The 16,823-nt window shown below is 53.4% G+C and overlaps 1 protein-coding gene across 1 annotated transcript in view; it reads right to left on the bottom strand.

Annotated features, from left to right (window-relative positions):
* Positions 1 to 16,823, bottom strand: part of Speg (striated muscle enriched protein kinase) — a 49,762-nt gene that overhangs the window by 3,984 nt on the left and 28,955 nt on the right. Inside the window, 21 exon segments of the mRNA XM_032901404.1 lie at positions 96 to 263; positions 451 to 462; positions 465 to 569; positions 680 to 847; positions 1,011 to 1,127; positions 4,012 to 4,143; positions 4,451 to 6,419; positions 6,620 to 6,688; positions 7,668 to 7,710; positions 8,276 to 8,428; positions 8,870 to 8,896; positions 9,319 to 9,497; positions 9,584 to 9,661; positions 10,206 to 10,263; positions 11,574 to 11,774; positions 11,897 to 11,993; positions 12,144 to 12,312; positions 12,895 to 13,007; positions 15,888 to 16,063; positions 16,148 to 16,271; positions 16,604 to 16,810. Of these exon segments, the coding sequence (XP_032757295.1) occupies positions 96 to 263; positions 451 to 462; positions 465 to 569; positions 680 to 847; positions 1,011 to 1,127; positions 4,012 to 4,143; positions 4,451 to 6,419; positions 6,620 to 6,688; positions 7,668 to 7,710; positions 8,276 to 8,428; positions 8,870 to 8,896; positions 9,319 to 9,497; positions 9,584 to 9,661; positions 10,206 to 10,263; positions 11,574 to 11,774; positions 11,897 to 11,993; positions 12,144 to 12,312; positions 12,895 to 13,007; positions 15,888 to 16,063; positions 16,148 to 16,271; positions 16,604 to 16,810 (4,365 nt within the window).

Raw genomic sequence — 16,823 nt, 5'->3', positions numbered from 1 at the left:
CATCACTGAGTGTTCTGGGAGCAAAGCTGCGATGCTCCGAGGAATAGAGAGGCCCTGGGTTCGGCCGACACTACCACCCTACACCTCCCGCCAACCTTGAGTGCCTCGGATGAAGACCTTCTCAGAAGGGTTGCTGAAGGGCCCCTGCCCAGCACGATTGGAACAGGCCACCCGGAACCTCACGGTCACACCAACAGGCAGCTGAGTCACATTGTAGTAACAGTCGGGGATGCCTGAACTCACAGGGTGCCAGACGGATTCCCCTGCAGGCAGCACAGTAGAGGGTTAAGGCCACAGAATGGATGGCCCCAGCTCTCTGTGCTATCCATAAAGAGCCCAGAGAAGATGTCTCTATCTAGAGAGGACACTGGCCTTCCCAAGCAGCCCCACCCCCACCCTCGCTTTGCCACTTGCTGCCCCCCCCTTCCCTTCATCCCGCCTGGCCCTCACCATCTACCCGCCCAGAGTGTACGTGCAAGGTGCCCGACTGTCTCCCGGCTTCCACAGCACCAGTGCCGTGTCACAGTAGGTCTGGGGCACCTCTGGAGGGGCCAGCTTTCCTGGGGTGCCTGGAAGGAGAAGGACAGTCCCCGGCTGACGGCTGACTTCGGGTTCACCAAGCCCTAACCCACTTCCTCATCCCTGTTACATTGGCCCTGCCCCCCCCCCACTAACTCACGAGCCACTGCCACAGTACAGGAGCTGGTAATGCTGCCTAGGACGTTGGTCGCTGAGCACTCATAGAGCCCAGCATGCCGCTTGCTAGCTCGGGGTATGCTCAGCAGCTGCCGACCATCTTTGCAGGACACAATGACCACCGAGGGCTCTGACCGCAGGGACTGCTTATCTGGGGACAAGAAGGCATAGACGGAACATAGAGTAAACCCAGGTTTCCCTCACTTACCTTTTATTTTTCTGCCTCCCTGTGGCCCAGTCTCTCCCATGCCCTTTACTAGGAGCTGCTGCGTGTCACCGCCTCCCCTCTCCATGGAAGATAACAATCTGTTTACCTTTCATCCAGGAGATGCGGGGTGTTGGGCAGGCTGCTGGTAGGCAGAGCAGGGTAGCTGCTTCCCCCTCCAACAGCACCTGGTCCTTGAGTTTGATGTGGAAGACTGGGGGGAAATCTGAAGGAGAAGAGAGACAGCTCAGGACCCTGGCTGCTTGCTGCTGAGGGAGAGACAGATGCCAGTGAGCCTCGTAGGACAGGCCCAGTAGGGAGCACAGTGAATGGTTCTCTCCTCCCTGCCAAGTGTAGGGGAGTAGAACCACATGCCCAGTGGTCCTTTAAGGATTTTCTGGTGTTAGGCATCACCTTCTCCAGGCCCTCAGCATGTGCAGAACCATCTCCCCGCTGACTGATGACTGAAGATACCGGGTGCTTACCTCATGTTTGCAAATCACTCAGAGCTGAGACCAGCACTAAGTAAGTGTTCTATGCGCATTTGTTAAAATAAAAACAAACACAGTTTGAAAAATGGTAACAGTTAAGACCCTGCAATTTAAACTCCCTCTGGGCCACTGCAGGGCAAATGAGAAGGGGAAGAGTGCGTGGCCTGAGCTAACACGGGCTGGGCTGGGCTGTGCGGAGCTTCTGTGATCAGAACACGCAGTCTTGGAGCTCAGCAAGTAAGGGCACCTGCCGCCAAGCCTCAAGACCTGAGCTCCGCTCAACAAATCCACGTGATGGAAGGAAAAAAAATAGACTCCTGAAAGTTGTTCTGTCTTCCACACACATGGCCTGCCATCCACACAATACATAAACGTTTAAAAAAAAAAAAAAAAAAAAAAGACTGCAGTCCACGATGGCGCACACCTTTAATTCCAGCACTTAGCTGGAGGTAGGAGGATCTCTGAATTTGAGGTTAGCCTGGTTTACATAGAGAGTTCCAGGACAGCCAGAGCTACACTGAGAAACCCTGTCTCAAAAACAATAAATAAGGGGTTGGGGATTTAGCTCAGTGGTAGAGCGCTTGCCTAGGAAGCGCAAGGCCCTGGGTTCGGTCCCCAGCTCCGAAAAAAAAAAATATTAAAAACAATAAATAAAGACTGTGCAGTCTCAAGAGAGCTGAAGCCAACCAGCGCCCCCTATGGGCGGCTCCTGGAAGCGTGCCTTTCTGTCCCTTGTCTCCTTGGGGTGTAGGGGAGGGAGGCTCCGACATTCCCGCATACTCATTCAGACCACTAAAAAGAGCCAGAGAGACAGGGACTGCAGGACTCTAAGCAAGTCACACGCCCCTTCTGAAGCGGCATCTCCAATCTGTGAATTGAGAGGCTGAGAGGGATCAAGCTTGGGTGAGGAGGGTCTGCTGCGAGAATGGAAGGAGACAGAGTCCTGGTGTGTGTCTGGCATGAAGGAAATGCTCCCAAAACATTAGCTTTTCTCGAGGTTGTTACTATGATCTCTTTAATACGCCCAGCAAGGAAGACAGGAGCTGAACCTGGAAAAGGGGATTGTTTCAGCAAAACAAAAAAACTGCCTGGACCCTGGCTGGTGACCTTGCTCAAGGCAAGGGGCTTGGAGTTTTGTGCCAGTTCTGCAGGGCTGCAGCTCCTCAGAGGCGTGGTGATTTGAATTTGTGGTGCCCAGATTGTTCCTTAAGAAAAAATAATCCAACCTGGTCTAGGTCACGTGGGGGGGGTTGTGGGCCATGTCTTCTTCACATGGGGAGAGAGAGCTAAAGACCCCTAGGAAGGCAGTATGGTAGACCTAGGAGGGAACTGGAATTCAGCGGAAGTACATGAACGATGTGTCTCTTCAACCTGTACCCCATTGTTCCCCAAGAAGGGGGCTCAATCTTATCCTCCACGTACTGAGAACTGTCATCAGTTGCTGCCCCAAGTCCTAGGGGGGAGGGAACAAAGCCAGCACAAGAGGTAAAAGATGACCTACTGTCATTAGACCAGGGCCAGCCCCATTGATAAAGGACATGGGAGTGGGGGTGGGGTGAGAGAGAATGGGGTCAGAGAGCACTGCTCAGCAGAGAATCAGCTGCACCGAAAAAAATGGAGGCCCCAGGTGGGAAGGGATTAGCAACCCCACATTTCTTCTCGTATGCTCTTTCCATCCCCCTTCCCACCCTCTTCCAGCCAGCTTGTCCCCCACCCCCTCCCACAAGTCATACAGCCCCCCAACCCCGACAACAGTCCTCTCAAGCCCAGCTGAGGCAAAAGCAAGTTTAGGTCCATTCTACCCAAAACTGAGCCAGGAGAGAGTTGGTGGCTTCTAAAGACCATGCACACGCCCTTGCTTCATGGCTTCCTTCTGAACATCCTGCTCGCCTAGATGCCTGACGGCCCTCAGTGATGCTTCTTTTTCAGGTAGGAGGACACCAGGTGGAATACCTCCTTCCCTGCAGCCCCAGGACATTTGAACAAGAAACAGACTGTGGGATATTGCAGGCCTTTACCCAAGCAAAAAACGCCTGACAGCCACTTCCTCTGGACACGCCTTGGGGGTGACCTGCGGGGGTGGGGCGGGGGTGCGTGAGGGTTGGGGGGCTGGGCACCAGAAGTTCAGAGTTGTATAGAGCGGACCGTGCAGTCCAAGCTGGGTTACAAGTTGTGTCTTTGAATGCACGTTGTTTGAGACTCTGGGTGCACAGTAGCAGGTTTTTGAGGCAGCTTTAAAACTACACCCAGATGCAGAAACCTTCCAAGAGACAGGAGGCCAGCCAAACAAAGGCCTCAGTAGAGTGGCCTGGAGATGCTTCCAGACTCTGGCTGCTTCCCCTTATTAGACCTGCGATTCGGACAAGCACCGCTTCACTAAGCTATTTCCCCAACGGTAAAATAGGATGCGGAGGATCATCCTTCTAAAGAATGCTGTGGTGTTAAACAAGACAGCGTGTGTGACATGCTTAATAGGACACTTGCCTTCGCTAATTGATGGCAGCTGCTACTGTAATTATCATCGTTGTTTTCCTAACTCGAGGCCTCTTCCATGGCGGCCCGAGGTCCTCATGGTGGTCCGTTTTCACCCAGCCCTGAGAGCAACCTAGGGTCTCTTACCTGACTCACTGGGCACATACTGGTGACCCAAGTCCTCTTGGACACTGGCGGAGAGGTTTGGCTGCGATAAGCCCTTGTCCTTGCGCAGCCTGGAAAGGCCCCACCGGTGCCGGCTTCGGCTTTCCCCTGGAGCTGTACACACCCAGACTCATGAGCTCTTGTGTAGCCATTGCCACCCAAGCACCCACACATTCCTGTAGCTCTCAAACTAGAAAAACAAAAACAAAACAAAACACAAAAACAAAAACAAACAAACAAAAAAACCCAAACCAAAACAAGCAAAAAACCGTGTCCCTCCTCTTCCTAGCCTCTGCCTCCCCACCTTCTTCCTCTCTATCTGCCCCTGCCAGCGTCACCCTTCCGGCTTCTGGAGCCCCCTTCTCCTTTCAGAGCCTCTCTCTAGCACACCACTCCCATTACTCGGCTAGTCCCTCCTTACCCGAGGAACCTGATGTGCCGCTGGCCTCTGAACCCAGAGACTCAGCGGACGGTGTGGTGGCACCAGTCTGCGAGGCCAGCTGATTGTGCGGAACACCGAGGCGTCGCAGGCTCTCCCCTTCGGAAGTAGCCCTGCGTAGCCGTCCAAACAGCGGCGTGCTGCGACCCGAGGCGCCCCCGGAGTCCTCGCTGCTGCCGCTGCGCTGCAAACGGCTGGACAGACGCTCCAGCGTGGAGCTGAGTCTCCTGCGCACCGCCAGCACCGGGGAACCCCGAGCTGAGCTGCCGCCCTCGGAGCTCTCGCCGTCTCCACTGCGGGACTCCCACGCAGGGTGTCGCTGCCCGGGCGGTGTCCGCCGCAGCTTCTGCGACAGGGACAGCGAAAGGCGACGCACAAGGCCGGGCTCTCCGGCTACCCTGAGGTCCTGCACGGAGCGCGAGCGCTCCGGCCGTCGCACCAGCTCTAGCGGCGTTCCCGCCGGGCTGGGCCGGTATATGCCATCGTCCTCCGCCCCACGGAAGGGACCGCGCTCCTCTGAGCGCGAGCGGCTTAGTAGCCTCAGGCCCCGCGACAGTGGCGATTCGCGGCTACGCTTAAACTTAGCCTCGAACACGGCCTCTGACTCGAGGTTCTCGATGCTACCGCTGAGGCTGCTGCCTGGCCTGGGGGGCACCGTGGGGACTCGGGCTTTCTCGGCTAGCACTGGGGGAGTTCTGGCCGAAGGCACGCGCTTCTCAGAGGCTCCGGGCGGCGGGGAAGCCACCCTGGCAAACACGGCCGCGTGGGGCTTGGGCTCTGATGGAGGCACAGCGGGGTCCTGTGGGGACAGGGTGGGACTGGACAGCTGGAGCGACTGCATGATCTGGGCATAGGGGGTGAGAGACTGCGCTGGCATTTGCAGAGCCAAAGGGGGTTGTGCTGGTTTGGCAGCTCGGACTGGTTCTGGTTTGGGCTCCGGGATCTTTTCTGGGACAGGCTGAGGTGCTGGGGGCTGGGGAGAGTCTCTGGATGTGGCAGCGGAAGGTTCCGGAGACTTGGTGATACTGGGTTTGGGGACGCTGGGCCTCGCAGGACTCGGTGGCTGGGTCTCACTAAGGGCAGATAAGGAGGGAGACTCCTGCAGCCTACGGGCCCCAAGCCTAGCTACGGGGATTTCGAGGGGTGCCCCCGCTCGGCGGTGCCGACCCCGGGGCTCTGCCTCACCCTGAGAGAAGCTGCTGCTCTTTTGCAGGCCCCGGGACTCGGGAGGGGGCTGGTGGTGGGGTGCAGCCTCACTGGAGGCAGCCCGCGCCATCCTGGAATCCCGTGCACGGCCCCCCAGGCTCTCCAGCAGGGGTCCCCTGAGACCGCTGACCTTGCCATCCTCCGGGCCTCCCCTCAGCAGCCGCTGACGCAGGGCCTGCAGCCTCTGGGCATACTCGCCCTCACCCAGGCCTCCCCGAGTCAGGCGAGTGGCACCCGGGCTGGGGCTCCTGCGCTGCGGCAGCTCCACCGATGCTGCTTTGTGCAGGCTCCGGCCCGGCTCCCGCGACCCGACCCGGGGCAGGGCGCTCTCAGCAGAGCTGCCCCTACGGAGTTCTGGCCGCCTGGGGCTAGGCCCATCAGGGGACTCCTGGCCTGGAGAGGGGAGTGCCTCAGGGCTGGGGGCCTCCTGGTCCTTAGAGGGAGCCCTTCCCTGCTCTTGCCAGTCCATGGGGGTGGCAGCCCCAGCTTCCGGGGTCCCCAGAGCCTCATCTTCGGTGGGGATGTCGGTGAGGGATACCCGAGAACCTGAGAACTCAGGCTGCAGGGGGCGGGGTACTGAGGGAAGTTCCTCCAATTCTTCCTCTTCTGAGTCTGAAGAGGATGAGAGTCCCCCACTCGGGGGTTGTCTTCTAGGCATGGCCACCCACACCCGCTCCGGGGGTGCCCGTAGCAGTTCCGGAATGGGTCGCAGCACCAGGTGGCACTTGTAGCTGATTTGAGAGCGCTGCAAACAAGGTTTTACAGTTAGATCAGAGAGGCCCAGAGGCTTAACTGGTTCCCAGGCCCCTTTCAACTCTGGAGAAAGATATGGCGAGGGGAGGGTAGTTCAGGCAGGAATGGGGGGAAGGGTTTCACCATTGAAAAGGAATATTGGAGGAGGAAATCAGCGTGAAAAGGACAGAGGTGGGGCCGGGACAAACTCACCTGCCACCTCCTCCGTGACAGAAAGAGCTTCAGGTGGTCTGTGCTCACCTCTGCACCCTTTGCTTCTGTCTGCAAACCCAGGAAAGAGGGCCTGAGGGACAGTACTCTGTCAACCCAGATCTTTGTGAGAGATAAAGTCCACTGTGGAGCTTGGAACAGGAAGTACTGATTCCTGAGGGTCTTGTCCTCACCAACTGTCTGTCAGGCCAGAGCTACCCCTGAGACAAATTCTTTGACTACAGGAGGAGAGGCAGGTAAAAGGCAGTGCCGGAGGGTTGTTTTCCCTGGTATACTGGATATTCTGATAGTGCCCAGCTCCCTTCTGTCTCTGTGTATCACCAGCATCCTAGACAATGGAGGTCAGGGTGGTCCAGACTTATAGACAGTGCCTGAGGCAGCCCACCCAGGCTCACTCTGACCCTATTTGTTTCTGATCCATGGAAGGAAACCCTCCAAGAGTTGCTAGCAGAATGGCTTGTCTTTGGCTGACCCAGCACAGTGTTCAATGACAAGCCCTTTGTTTTGTAGGATGATGTGCGTTATGCTCTGGGCTTGAACATGCTAGGCAAGCAGTCTGCCACTGAGCTATATGGCGTCATCCAATGGCAAAGGATTTAGATGCCTTCTCTAACCTCATTTGCTGACCTCCTCCTCAGGATGCTGAGGCTTGAAAATGATAAGAACCCTTCACATGACATTCATAAGTGAGTGAGCCAGGCCACCCAGTTACCAGTGTGTGGAACCAACCCAGGACAGAGATGGCCACACAAAATGGAGGTAATTAGGCCAGGGCTGGTCTTGTGCACCAGTAGGAACCCTGAAGAGGACCCTCTCCCCAAGGATAGGAAAAAGAGTCCAGGCTTATTCTTAGAATCTGTGCTATTCCAACTTGATCATTGGCTTGGGCCTCAGTTTCTTTATCAACAAAATGGGAATAATATTACAATCCTTTATAGATCGACTGTGAGCCTAATAGGTCACACATTTATAAAATATCATAGTTAACATGCACAATGCTCAGTAAATGGAGCTGGGAGACTAGACTCACTTTGAACCAAGGATGTTCCAGAGTCTCTTCTGCAGTAGGTCTCCTGTGATGGAATAAGAAGGAATAATTTATCATTCATTCATTTGTGAATGGTTGAGAAAGTGGGACCTCTTAAGGACTAGGGATTTGACGCTAGAGAGATGGCTTAGTGGTTAGGAGCAAATGGTGCTCTTCCAAAGGACAGTTCAGGTAGATTACAAGTGTCTGTAAATCCATCTCCCAGGGTTCTGATGCCGCTGACCTCCACAGACACCATCACTCGTGTGCACACAACATACTCATGTGCAGACACACATGAACACATAATGAAAAACGATAAAAATTAGCTAGGCAGTGGTGGCACATGCCTTTCATCCCAGTACTTCCAAGGCAGGGGAAGATGGATCTCTGTGAGTTCGAGCTAGCCTGGTCTACAGAGCAAATTCCAGGACAGCCAGAGCTACACAGAGAAACTGTCTTGAAAAAAGTCAATCCATCAATCAATAAAAACAAATCTTTGAATTAAAAAAAAAAAAAGAGCCAGAGATTGTAGACTTAAGGGCAGGGGTTTGGTAGGAGTAAGCAGGTGGTTTGAGGGGCTCTCTGCAGTTAAGGGCTCTTGTACTCACAGTCGATCCTGCACCAGCACTTTGATGAGGAAGCCCCGGGCCTCCCTGCTCAGACTCAGGAACGTAGTCTCTTCAAACGCCACGTTGTAATTTCGGATATTCATGAGTGTTGTCCGGTCGTTCTCCCCAACAAATGGGGAGATGCCCGTCAAACTGCAGGGGCAGAGTGGGCTATGGTAAGAGGTAGGCAGGGCCTTGAGGTGAAGTACAATGCCTATGGTAGAGGGCCAGGAACAAGTGCAGACCCAAGGTTGTGGGACACCAGAGGCAGGAAGGACAGGAAGCCAGAGTTTTCACAGTCTGGTCCTGCTCCCACTAGAGGTCCTTGGATAGGCAGAGAGGCAGCAGTGCCTAGGGAGCTGATTACCATGCTCTGGACTTTCTAGGATCACCTTGTTCCCTGCCAAGAAGATGTTAAACCTGCACTGGCCTTTGGATCCAGGGTGCCCACCTCTTACAGAGCTGCGACATGCCAACCAGGGTAACCACACTGATGCATGTGAAACCCCTTAAATGTGGAAGAGAAGGGAGAGGGATGTGGACCCTGAATGTGTTAGGGGTGGGCCAATCAGGAGACCGCAGAGTAGTCCTTACCAGAGGAAGGCAACGACGCCCACGGGCCTGTGGGAAACCAGAAATATGTGTGAGAGGCCAGCCTATTCCAGGCAGAAATGGGTAGCTCCCTCCACCACCATTCTGAAAAGGGCGAGTCCTCCCTGGGAATACTGCATAGGAGTGTGTCTACTTCTGGTGGGACTCAACCCAAAGTCAGGGGCTATGGCAGGGTTGGCTGAGGAAGCCCAGAATTCTGAAGACCAATAAGCTTATACCAGTCTTATGTGGGGAGGCCGGGCCCCAGGGACGCTGGGAGCCGAGGCCCAAAAGGACTGGGTTAGCCCTGAAAGGTAGAAGCTGGGAATTACTTGGGAGGAAGGGAGACCTTAGGAGCAATGCTGTCCACTGACTGCCAGAAGAGGAACCCAGAAGCTCTTCCCAGTCAGTCAGTGAGCAAGTCCCCAGCGTGGCCAGTGTGCCAGCATTACCAGATGTCAGTGACTCCAGACACAGGGCTCTGGTTAACAATCTCAGGCGCAACAAACTCTGGCGTGCCAAACTGGCAGTACTGGGGTTCTCCCGGAGTGAGTTCCTGGGCGTTCCCGAAGTCACAGATGCGCACCTGCTCCTCACCCCCGGCACCATCCCACACCAGCAGGTTCTCCGGCTGTAACCAAGGCACGGGAGCTGATTAAGGAAGGACACCCTATATGGTCACCCCACCTCCCACATGCTTGCCACACGCCTACTCACCTTGACATCCAGGTGCAGCACATGGCTCTGATGCAGATAGCCTATCCCCTCCAGCACTTGGCGCATATAAGTCCGAGTCTGTGGAAACAGGGAGGCCAGAGTCCGTGGAGGTGGGGGAACACTTTGCTTGGTCAGCACCAGAGATGTGGCAAGAGGTCAGGCCATGCCCAATCTGTGGCCTTCAGACGGTTCATGAAAGCTTCATCCATGGCTCTCCACACAGGATGAAGGAGGCTAAGACTCAGGGTTACCATGTGCCGTTGCACGAGTTGTGCACAGTACACGTACAGAGAATAGTGATTTATATTATACTAATAGAGCTGTGCAGTCTATAGCTTGTACAGCCATGCGGTGAGGTCAAAGTCTAGGCAGTTTCCATAGAATGTTAGGGAGACTGGGCAGCAATGGAGTTAGAAATGTGTTGGCTGCTGTTCACAGAGGACGGTTCAAGTCTTGTCTTGTGGAGTAGGGAATTTTGCTGTCTATGTGGCTGTGTTCTCCACTGCCAACCCCGGCTTCCTTGTGGGCACAAATGGCTTGTAAAAGACCCACCCAGCATTCTTAGCGTTCACACAGGTGACAGACGGTACACAACCTCGCCCCTTCCTCCCACTGCCCTCACCTCAGACTCACACACGGTGGGCTTCCTGGCCATGCGCTCTAGAAGCTCTTCTGTGCAGCTGCATCATAGGTCAAGGAGGAAGGGTTAAGCACTAACTGCCCTGCTCAGCCCCAGGACTGAATCCGGCCCACGCTCAGAGCTCCTAGGGCCCTCGTTCCCCACAGAGCACGTCTGACACGGTCAGACAGGTCAGATACTGTGATCCACTTTCCTAGCAGCCGGCTACACGGATAAGGAGACCTGCTTGAACCTGGACTCTAAGGCAAGTCCCTCACCCATTCTGAGCCTAGATTTCCTCAAGGAGTGAACTGCAGGCGACAAAGCCTCTCCAGGCTTATGAAGCGTTTTCTAGGGCGTGAATTATAGTAGAATCTTATTGACTAGAGTCGGAACCTCTTGGCGATATTTGAGAGTAACCCAGAGGTCCTCATGATGAAATTATCTGTCATTTTGCTGAGGTCTGGACTTTAACAATGCAGAGACTGTGAGCTGGTGTGCAGGTCAGAGTCACCCTGCTCCAGGGAGATCAAGCCAAATGCCAGCATTGCGAGCTCAGTGTACAAGAGAAGGGAGTGGCTTTATGAAGAGAGTCCTGGTAAATAGAGCAAAGTCTGGGGTCTCATCTGGAGCAGGGTCCTGTCAGATGTGCAGATGCAGTGTACTGCACCCCGTGATGGAATACAGTGCTTGCTAGCTGTAGGACCTTAGACTACACTAGTTAACCTCTTCATGCCCCATTCATCAACCATAAAACAAGGATAAAGTTCTATCAGGAGGATAAACATGAGGGCTGAGTGTGTACTGATTATGAAACCCACACAGCATTGCCAGACACACTCTAAATGCTATATAAACTTAAGCTTCCTTTTTTTCTAAGACAAGGTTTCTTATGTAGCCCCTACCTGCCCAAGAACTTTGTAGAGTAGGCTGGCCTTGAACTCACAGAGATCCACTTGTCACTATCTCCTGGAATTAGAGGCATATACTACAATACCTGGTATAAACATAAATTTTTGTTGTTGTCCTTGTTGTTGTTGTTTTTAAGACAAAAGATCTAGAAACAGTTTTCATTCCAATTGTCAACAGGCCTACATTTTTTTTAAGGGTTTGGCATAGCCTGGACTCAGGTTATGTTGACAGGAATGACCATAAGCTTCTGATCTACCTCCCCTGTAATGGGATCAGAGGCACGTGTCTCCACACACATTTTTATGCAGCACTGTAAACTGAACCCAGGCATGCTAAGTGAGCTGGACCCCCATCCCGGCTAGGGCCCTAGCTCGAAGGACCACTTTGCAAAGGGTAAAATGCACTCCAAATTCGCCTTTACAAAGAACAGTCTTTCATCCCCATCTCGACCCAGGATACAGCTCGGTGACTATGACAAGTCCCCTGCGCCTTTCGAAGGCTTCGTGGAAGTAGAGCACACAGTCATGCTGGAGTCGGGCCAGCAACCGGGCCTCGCGTCTCGCTGATGCTTTAGGCTTGGCCTGACTAGGGATGAACTTGGCTGCAAACTCCAGGCCAGAGCTCCGCTCCACTACCCGCCGCAGGTAGGAGAAGGCACCTCTGGAAGACACGGAAGATGACAAGACACTGCTGTCACTACAGCACTGACCCTCCGTCCTTCCCGGCCCTCAGACCCAGCATCCCCTCTTGGTCCTTGAAGCCAGTTCTTCCTGGCCCCACACCTGCCGATCTCTTGGTGGATGTCATAGTAGTCGCTAAGTCTTCTTCCTCGGTGCTCCTCATCCTCTCCGACCCCTTCGACCTCCATGGCTGTCTGAGCTAGGGAGGAGATAGATGTCCCCATGTTGGGAGGACAAGTAAGAGACAAGGGCAGAGAGGGGCAATGTGGGAAGATTCAAAGGGCACAGGCCAGAATGCTGGCACAGGGCAGGATGCTGCCTGTCTCTTCTCCCCAAAACACTAACCCACCTGAGTGCACAGACAACTCTGCCTTGCAGGAGACTTCGCCTGCCAGGTTCCGGGCCGTACAGGTATAGACGCCTCCATCCTGGCTTCCTGCACTGAGCACCACCAGGGAGCACTCGTTCTCTTCATACACGAAGCTCACATGATTGCTCTCGGCCAGCAGCACCTCATCCTGCAGAGGTGGGTGTCCCTTGGGGTCTGGGTCTGGCTGAGCCTAGCTATTCCTCCACACCTGACAGCCTCTCTCATCAGGACCTGAAGGCCAAGAGCCTGCTTTGCACTGTCTCTACTCAGTTCCTCTGACCCCAGGGACCAGAATCAGCTTCTCCATGATCTCTTGTTAAGAGCCCCTAACTCATGCCAGGTGATAGTGGCAACACCTTTAACCCCAGCACTCACTCAGGAGACAGAGGCAGGCAGATCTCTAAGTTTGAGTCCAGCCTCATCTACAGAGCGAGTTCCAAGTTCCAAGACAGCCAGGGCTACACAGAGAAACTTTGTCTTGGAAAAACCAAAAAACCAAAAAAAAAACCAAAACAAAAAAAAAACAAAAAAACAAACAACAAAAAAAAAAACAAAAAACCAAACCAAAGCAAACCAGACAAACAAACAAGACCCCTAACCCTTCAGTTGGCCCCCAGAGTCCAACCGCCCCCTCCTAACCACACCTCTGCCCAGACACTTTGAAGGCCTTCCAGGACTCCACAACCCCCCTGCTCTCTGCAAGCTACCGCAGCCTGCGTTACCCACTGACCTTGTACCACATGATGTCCGGCAGTGGTTTCCCCTCAACCACCACAGCAAAGCGAGCGGTTTCTCCAGGCCCCACCTCGACATCTTCCATGATAGACTCAAACCGAGGTGCCTCTGCAACAAACAGGGACAGGAGAGGATCAGATGGCATCACATGGGCCTGCTTCTCAAGCCCCATCCTTGTCAGCAACTGGATGGTGAGAATACCAGGCCCTGCCTTCCCAGCTTCCCCTTCACCTGAGGACACCAGAGTTCCTGGCTTGGCTCTCACTGCAAATCCTAACGAGTCCTTTCCCAGGCTCTGAAGCACAGTCACTGGTACAGGCTGCTTTGTTGACACTTAGGATTCATTTGATGGCTTTGAAATTAGCATATTTTCACACACAAAAGAAATCTGAATGTCCTATCTCTCTGGTCTGGCTATCCAGCCCTTCCTTTCTGCAGTGACCACGAGGCAGGTGCAGTGTGGCTCAGAGCTGCCCCCTGTGGGTGACTGCTCTTCTCAACACCCTACCTGGTGGCCTCAGACTGCCTGCCTTTGGCCCCTGCAGAAGCTGGGGCTGTGACCTAGAATGCAGCTCCTGAAGGGCACAGCCTCTATCTTGAAGCTTCTCTCTCTGATTTTTAGTTAAATTGTCTAGGAAGCCTTCTACCTTCTGGGAAGTGGCAAGTCGAACGAGAAAAGCAGCGCCCAAATATTAGCTGGACAGTCTAGGAGTGAACTCTCTGCTTCTCCGGCAAACACAGCCACATCCTTCCCTGCAAAGCAGCCTCTGGTTCTCACGGCAGAGTTAAACTCACTTTGCACTGTGCCTTGTGAAGACTGCGATCCCCAGGCCCTGTGTTCTGAGTGCATCTCCAGGACCCCGGAGGAATAAAAGTAATTAAGCCCCAAAGGGAAAACGTAGAGCGGCTGGGTATAGATTGCCACCACCACAGGGACCCGCCTGGCTTTATATAGACAACAGGAGAGGCTATTACGGGGCGAGGGAAGAGGCTGTTATGTGGCAGTCAAGAGAAGGGGCTGCCTTTCTACCTACCCAGCCTGGCTCATGGTGAAGCAGGGCATTGCAGAACGGGGTATCTGCTATAAGACCCAGGTCCCTTTGGCTCTGGGTGGTTAAGATAGTCTTTCTCCATCACCTCCATCTCAGGCTAGGATGCAGGGCTCCCAGGCCTGCCAAGAGCCCTGAAAGGGTGGACAAGTCTAGCAAATACTACAGTCTGTGGATAGGGTGGTGACTAAGTAAATTTTTTTTAAGTAGAAACGTTTTCTCTTTTTTTAATGAATTTTTTACATTTATTTATTTATTTATTATATGCGTGTGAATATACTGTCTCTTCAGACACACAAGAAGAGGGCATTGGACCCCATTACAGATGGTAGTGAGTCACCATGTGGTTGCTGGGAATTGAACTCAGGACCTCTGGAAGAGCTGCCAGGGCTCTTAACCACTGAGCCATCTCTCCAGCCTGTGACTGAGTTAGCAATGCAGGGTAGGAACTGGACAAGAGTAAAACACTCCTAAAATGGAAACCCCATCAACACAGGCCCAGGAGGACCCCAGCTCCTCCTCATCCCCCATATGGCTGCTGCTTCCCTCTAGGAACACAGCCCCCTGTCTGCTGAGAGAGGAAGCAATTTGTCAAGGTCAAAACTCTGGAGGTTTTTAAGTGAGCTTCAATGATTTTTTTTTTTAAAGCTACTGAAAATGTCCATTTGCCCATAGATTGTCTGTGCTAACTAAAATGTCACTTTGTTTGCTTTGGGCTGGAATTGTATCCACTCAGCAGGTAACAATATTCAGTTCAGGTGGATCTGAAGTTTTAAGTGGCGGTTACAGATGCTGGAGTTAATTAGCAGTCCAAACACAAAACGGTGGCCATTTAATGCATGCTATAGCCCCAGAAGCTCTGACTTTAAAGGAGAAAAGGGGAGGGGGCAGACACTTTGGTTCTGGACCTCCACAGGCTTATGGTGACAGTGGTGCTGTCAAAATGGCTGTGCTAAAGGGCAACTGGGAGCCTTGGAGCTGGGCGCAGGCAACAGGCTGTGCTTGAGGGCTCTTTTTTTTTTTTTTTTTTTTTTTTTTTTAAAGATTTATTTATTCTATATAAGTACACTGTAGCTGTCTTCAGATACATCAGAAGAGGGCATCAGATTTCATTACAGATGGTTGTGAGCCACCATGTGGTTGCTGGGATTTGAACTCAGAACCTTTGGAAGAGCAGTCAGTGCTCTTAACCGCTGAGCCATCTCTCCAGCCCCTGAACCTAGCTCTTGTACTTAGAGTCTGTGTTGGGCCAGGCTACTTAACACTTTGACCGTGTTTCTTCATCTGCAAAATGGGAATGACAACTAGTCCCATCTCATACGGTTGAGGCATTAAATGAGGTATGTGAAGTACTTCACAGTGACCTTGGCACTTATGAGATGCTAAATACTATATATGACATTGTACACAATGTTGTGTATGTAGGTGTGTGTGTGTTTGTGTGTGTTTGTGTGTGTGTGTGTGTGAGTGCTAGGGATCCAACCTAGGGCCTTGTGCTGGACAAAGACTCTACAGTAAGTTACATTCCAGGTTTTCTTTTTTTAAAGTCTAGACCTTGCTGGGCAGTGGTGGCACACATCTTTAATCCCAGAGCTTGGGAGGCAGAGACAGGAAGATCTCTGTAAGTTTGGGGCCAGCCTGCTCTACAAAGTGAGTTCCAGGACAGCCAGACATGCACAGAGAAACCCTGTCTCAACTAGACCTCCTTCACTTGTAGCCTAGGTTGCCTCAAACTCACAATCCTCCTGCCTTCATCCCTGAGTGCAGTGCTAGAACATGTTGCTATGTCGCCGTGCATGATCAATAAATAGTACTATTATTTCTTCTATTATCACTAATGCTGGCATTGTTACTCGAAGGACAGGCCTGAGTGGAAGGACATGGGATAGAATCTCCAGCATGTAACATGCCTCAAAGGGATGAAGAGATTGTCACTTACCTGCCAGCTCTAGGGTGATCGAGCAGGCCTTTGTGCCATGGCGGTTTCGGGCACTGCAAGTAAGGGGCCCCAGGTCTCGTCGGCTCACCCGGCAGATCCGAAGGCAATATTGGTCGTCATCTGGCTGACTCAGTTCATACACACCCGTGCGCGGCTCCAGGAGGGCTCCCCGGCAGCTAAGGAAGACATGAGGATGGCCTTGCCAGGTGGGGTTGGGGCTGGATGATCCCGGGTAAGGGTAATGGTGAGCAAGGACTCACCTCCTCCAGACAACCTGGGCCTCCACATGGTTAAAAGTGACAGTGACACAGGCAGGCTGACCCTCTACCACATACACAATGTCCTGCTTGTCCAGCACGGCAGGTGCCTCTTCCAGGGGTGGGCCTGTTGGGGGAAGAGAACACAGGCTCTGTGCTGGGCTGGCACTGGGGCCGTGGTACACTTTGCACTGTCCTCCCCTGCCCCTCTCCCCTCTCCTTTGGAGCTCCGGTTTTACGGATGGAGAAACTGAGGTTCAGAGAACTAGAACACAGCCAGGAAGCACCTAAGGAAGCACTGATGGGCACACCAAAGCTTTGTACCCAGACCACTGCCACCACTGATAGGATGGGGCAACCTTGTCCACACTACAGCTACCAAGTCCAGATAGCCCTTGAGCCTCCACCACTGACCCCCCCCCACAACACACACACCCATCCACACAGCATTGGGCTCACCGTGCTCTAACAGCTGTACAGGTTCCGATGGTGCTGAGGGCTTGCTGCTGCTCTTGCCGCTGGAGCTGAGGACCCGGAAGATGTGCTGGAGCCCCTTCTTCAGCCCCGTGGCTGCCCACTCAGGCTCCCGCAGGCCCGTGACCAGTGCCGTCCACTGGTCCGAGCCCAACACCTGGTGCTGCACAGTGTATGTCAGGGAATCTGGGTCTAGCAGAGAAAC

This window comes from Rattus rattus, chromosome 4 (assembly GCF_011064425.1).
Source record: "Rattus rattus isolate New Zealand chromosome 4, Rrattus_CSIRO_v1, whole genome shotgun sequence".
Lineage (NCBI taxonomy): Eukaryota > Metazoa > Chordata > Mammalia > Rodentia > Muridae > Rattus > Rattus rattus.
Note: the sequence above shows the minus strand (reverse complement) of the source record. Positions and strands in the feature narration are given on the sequence as shown.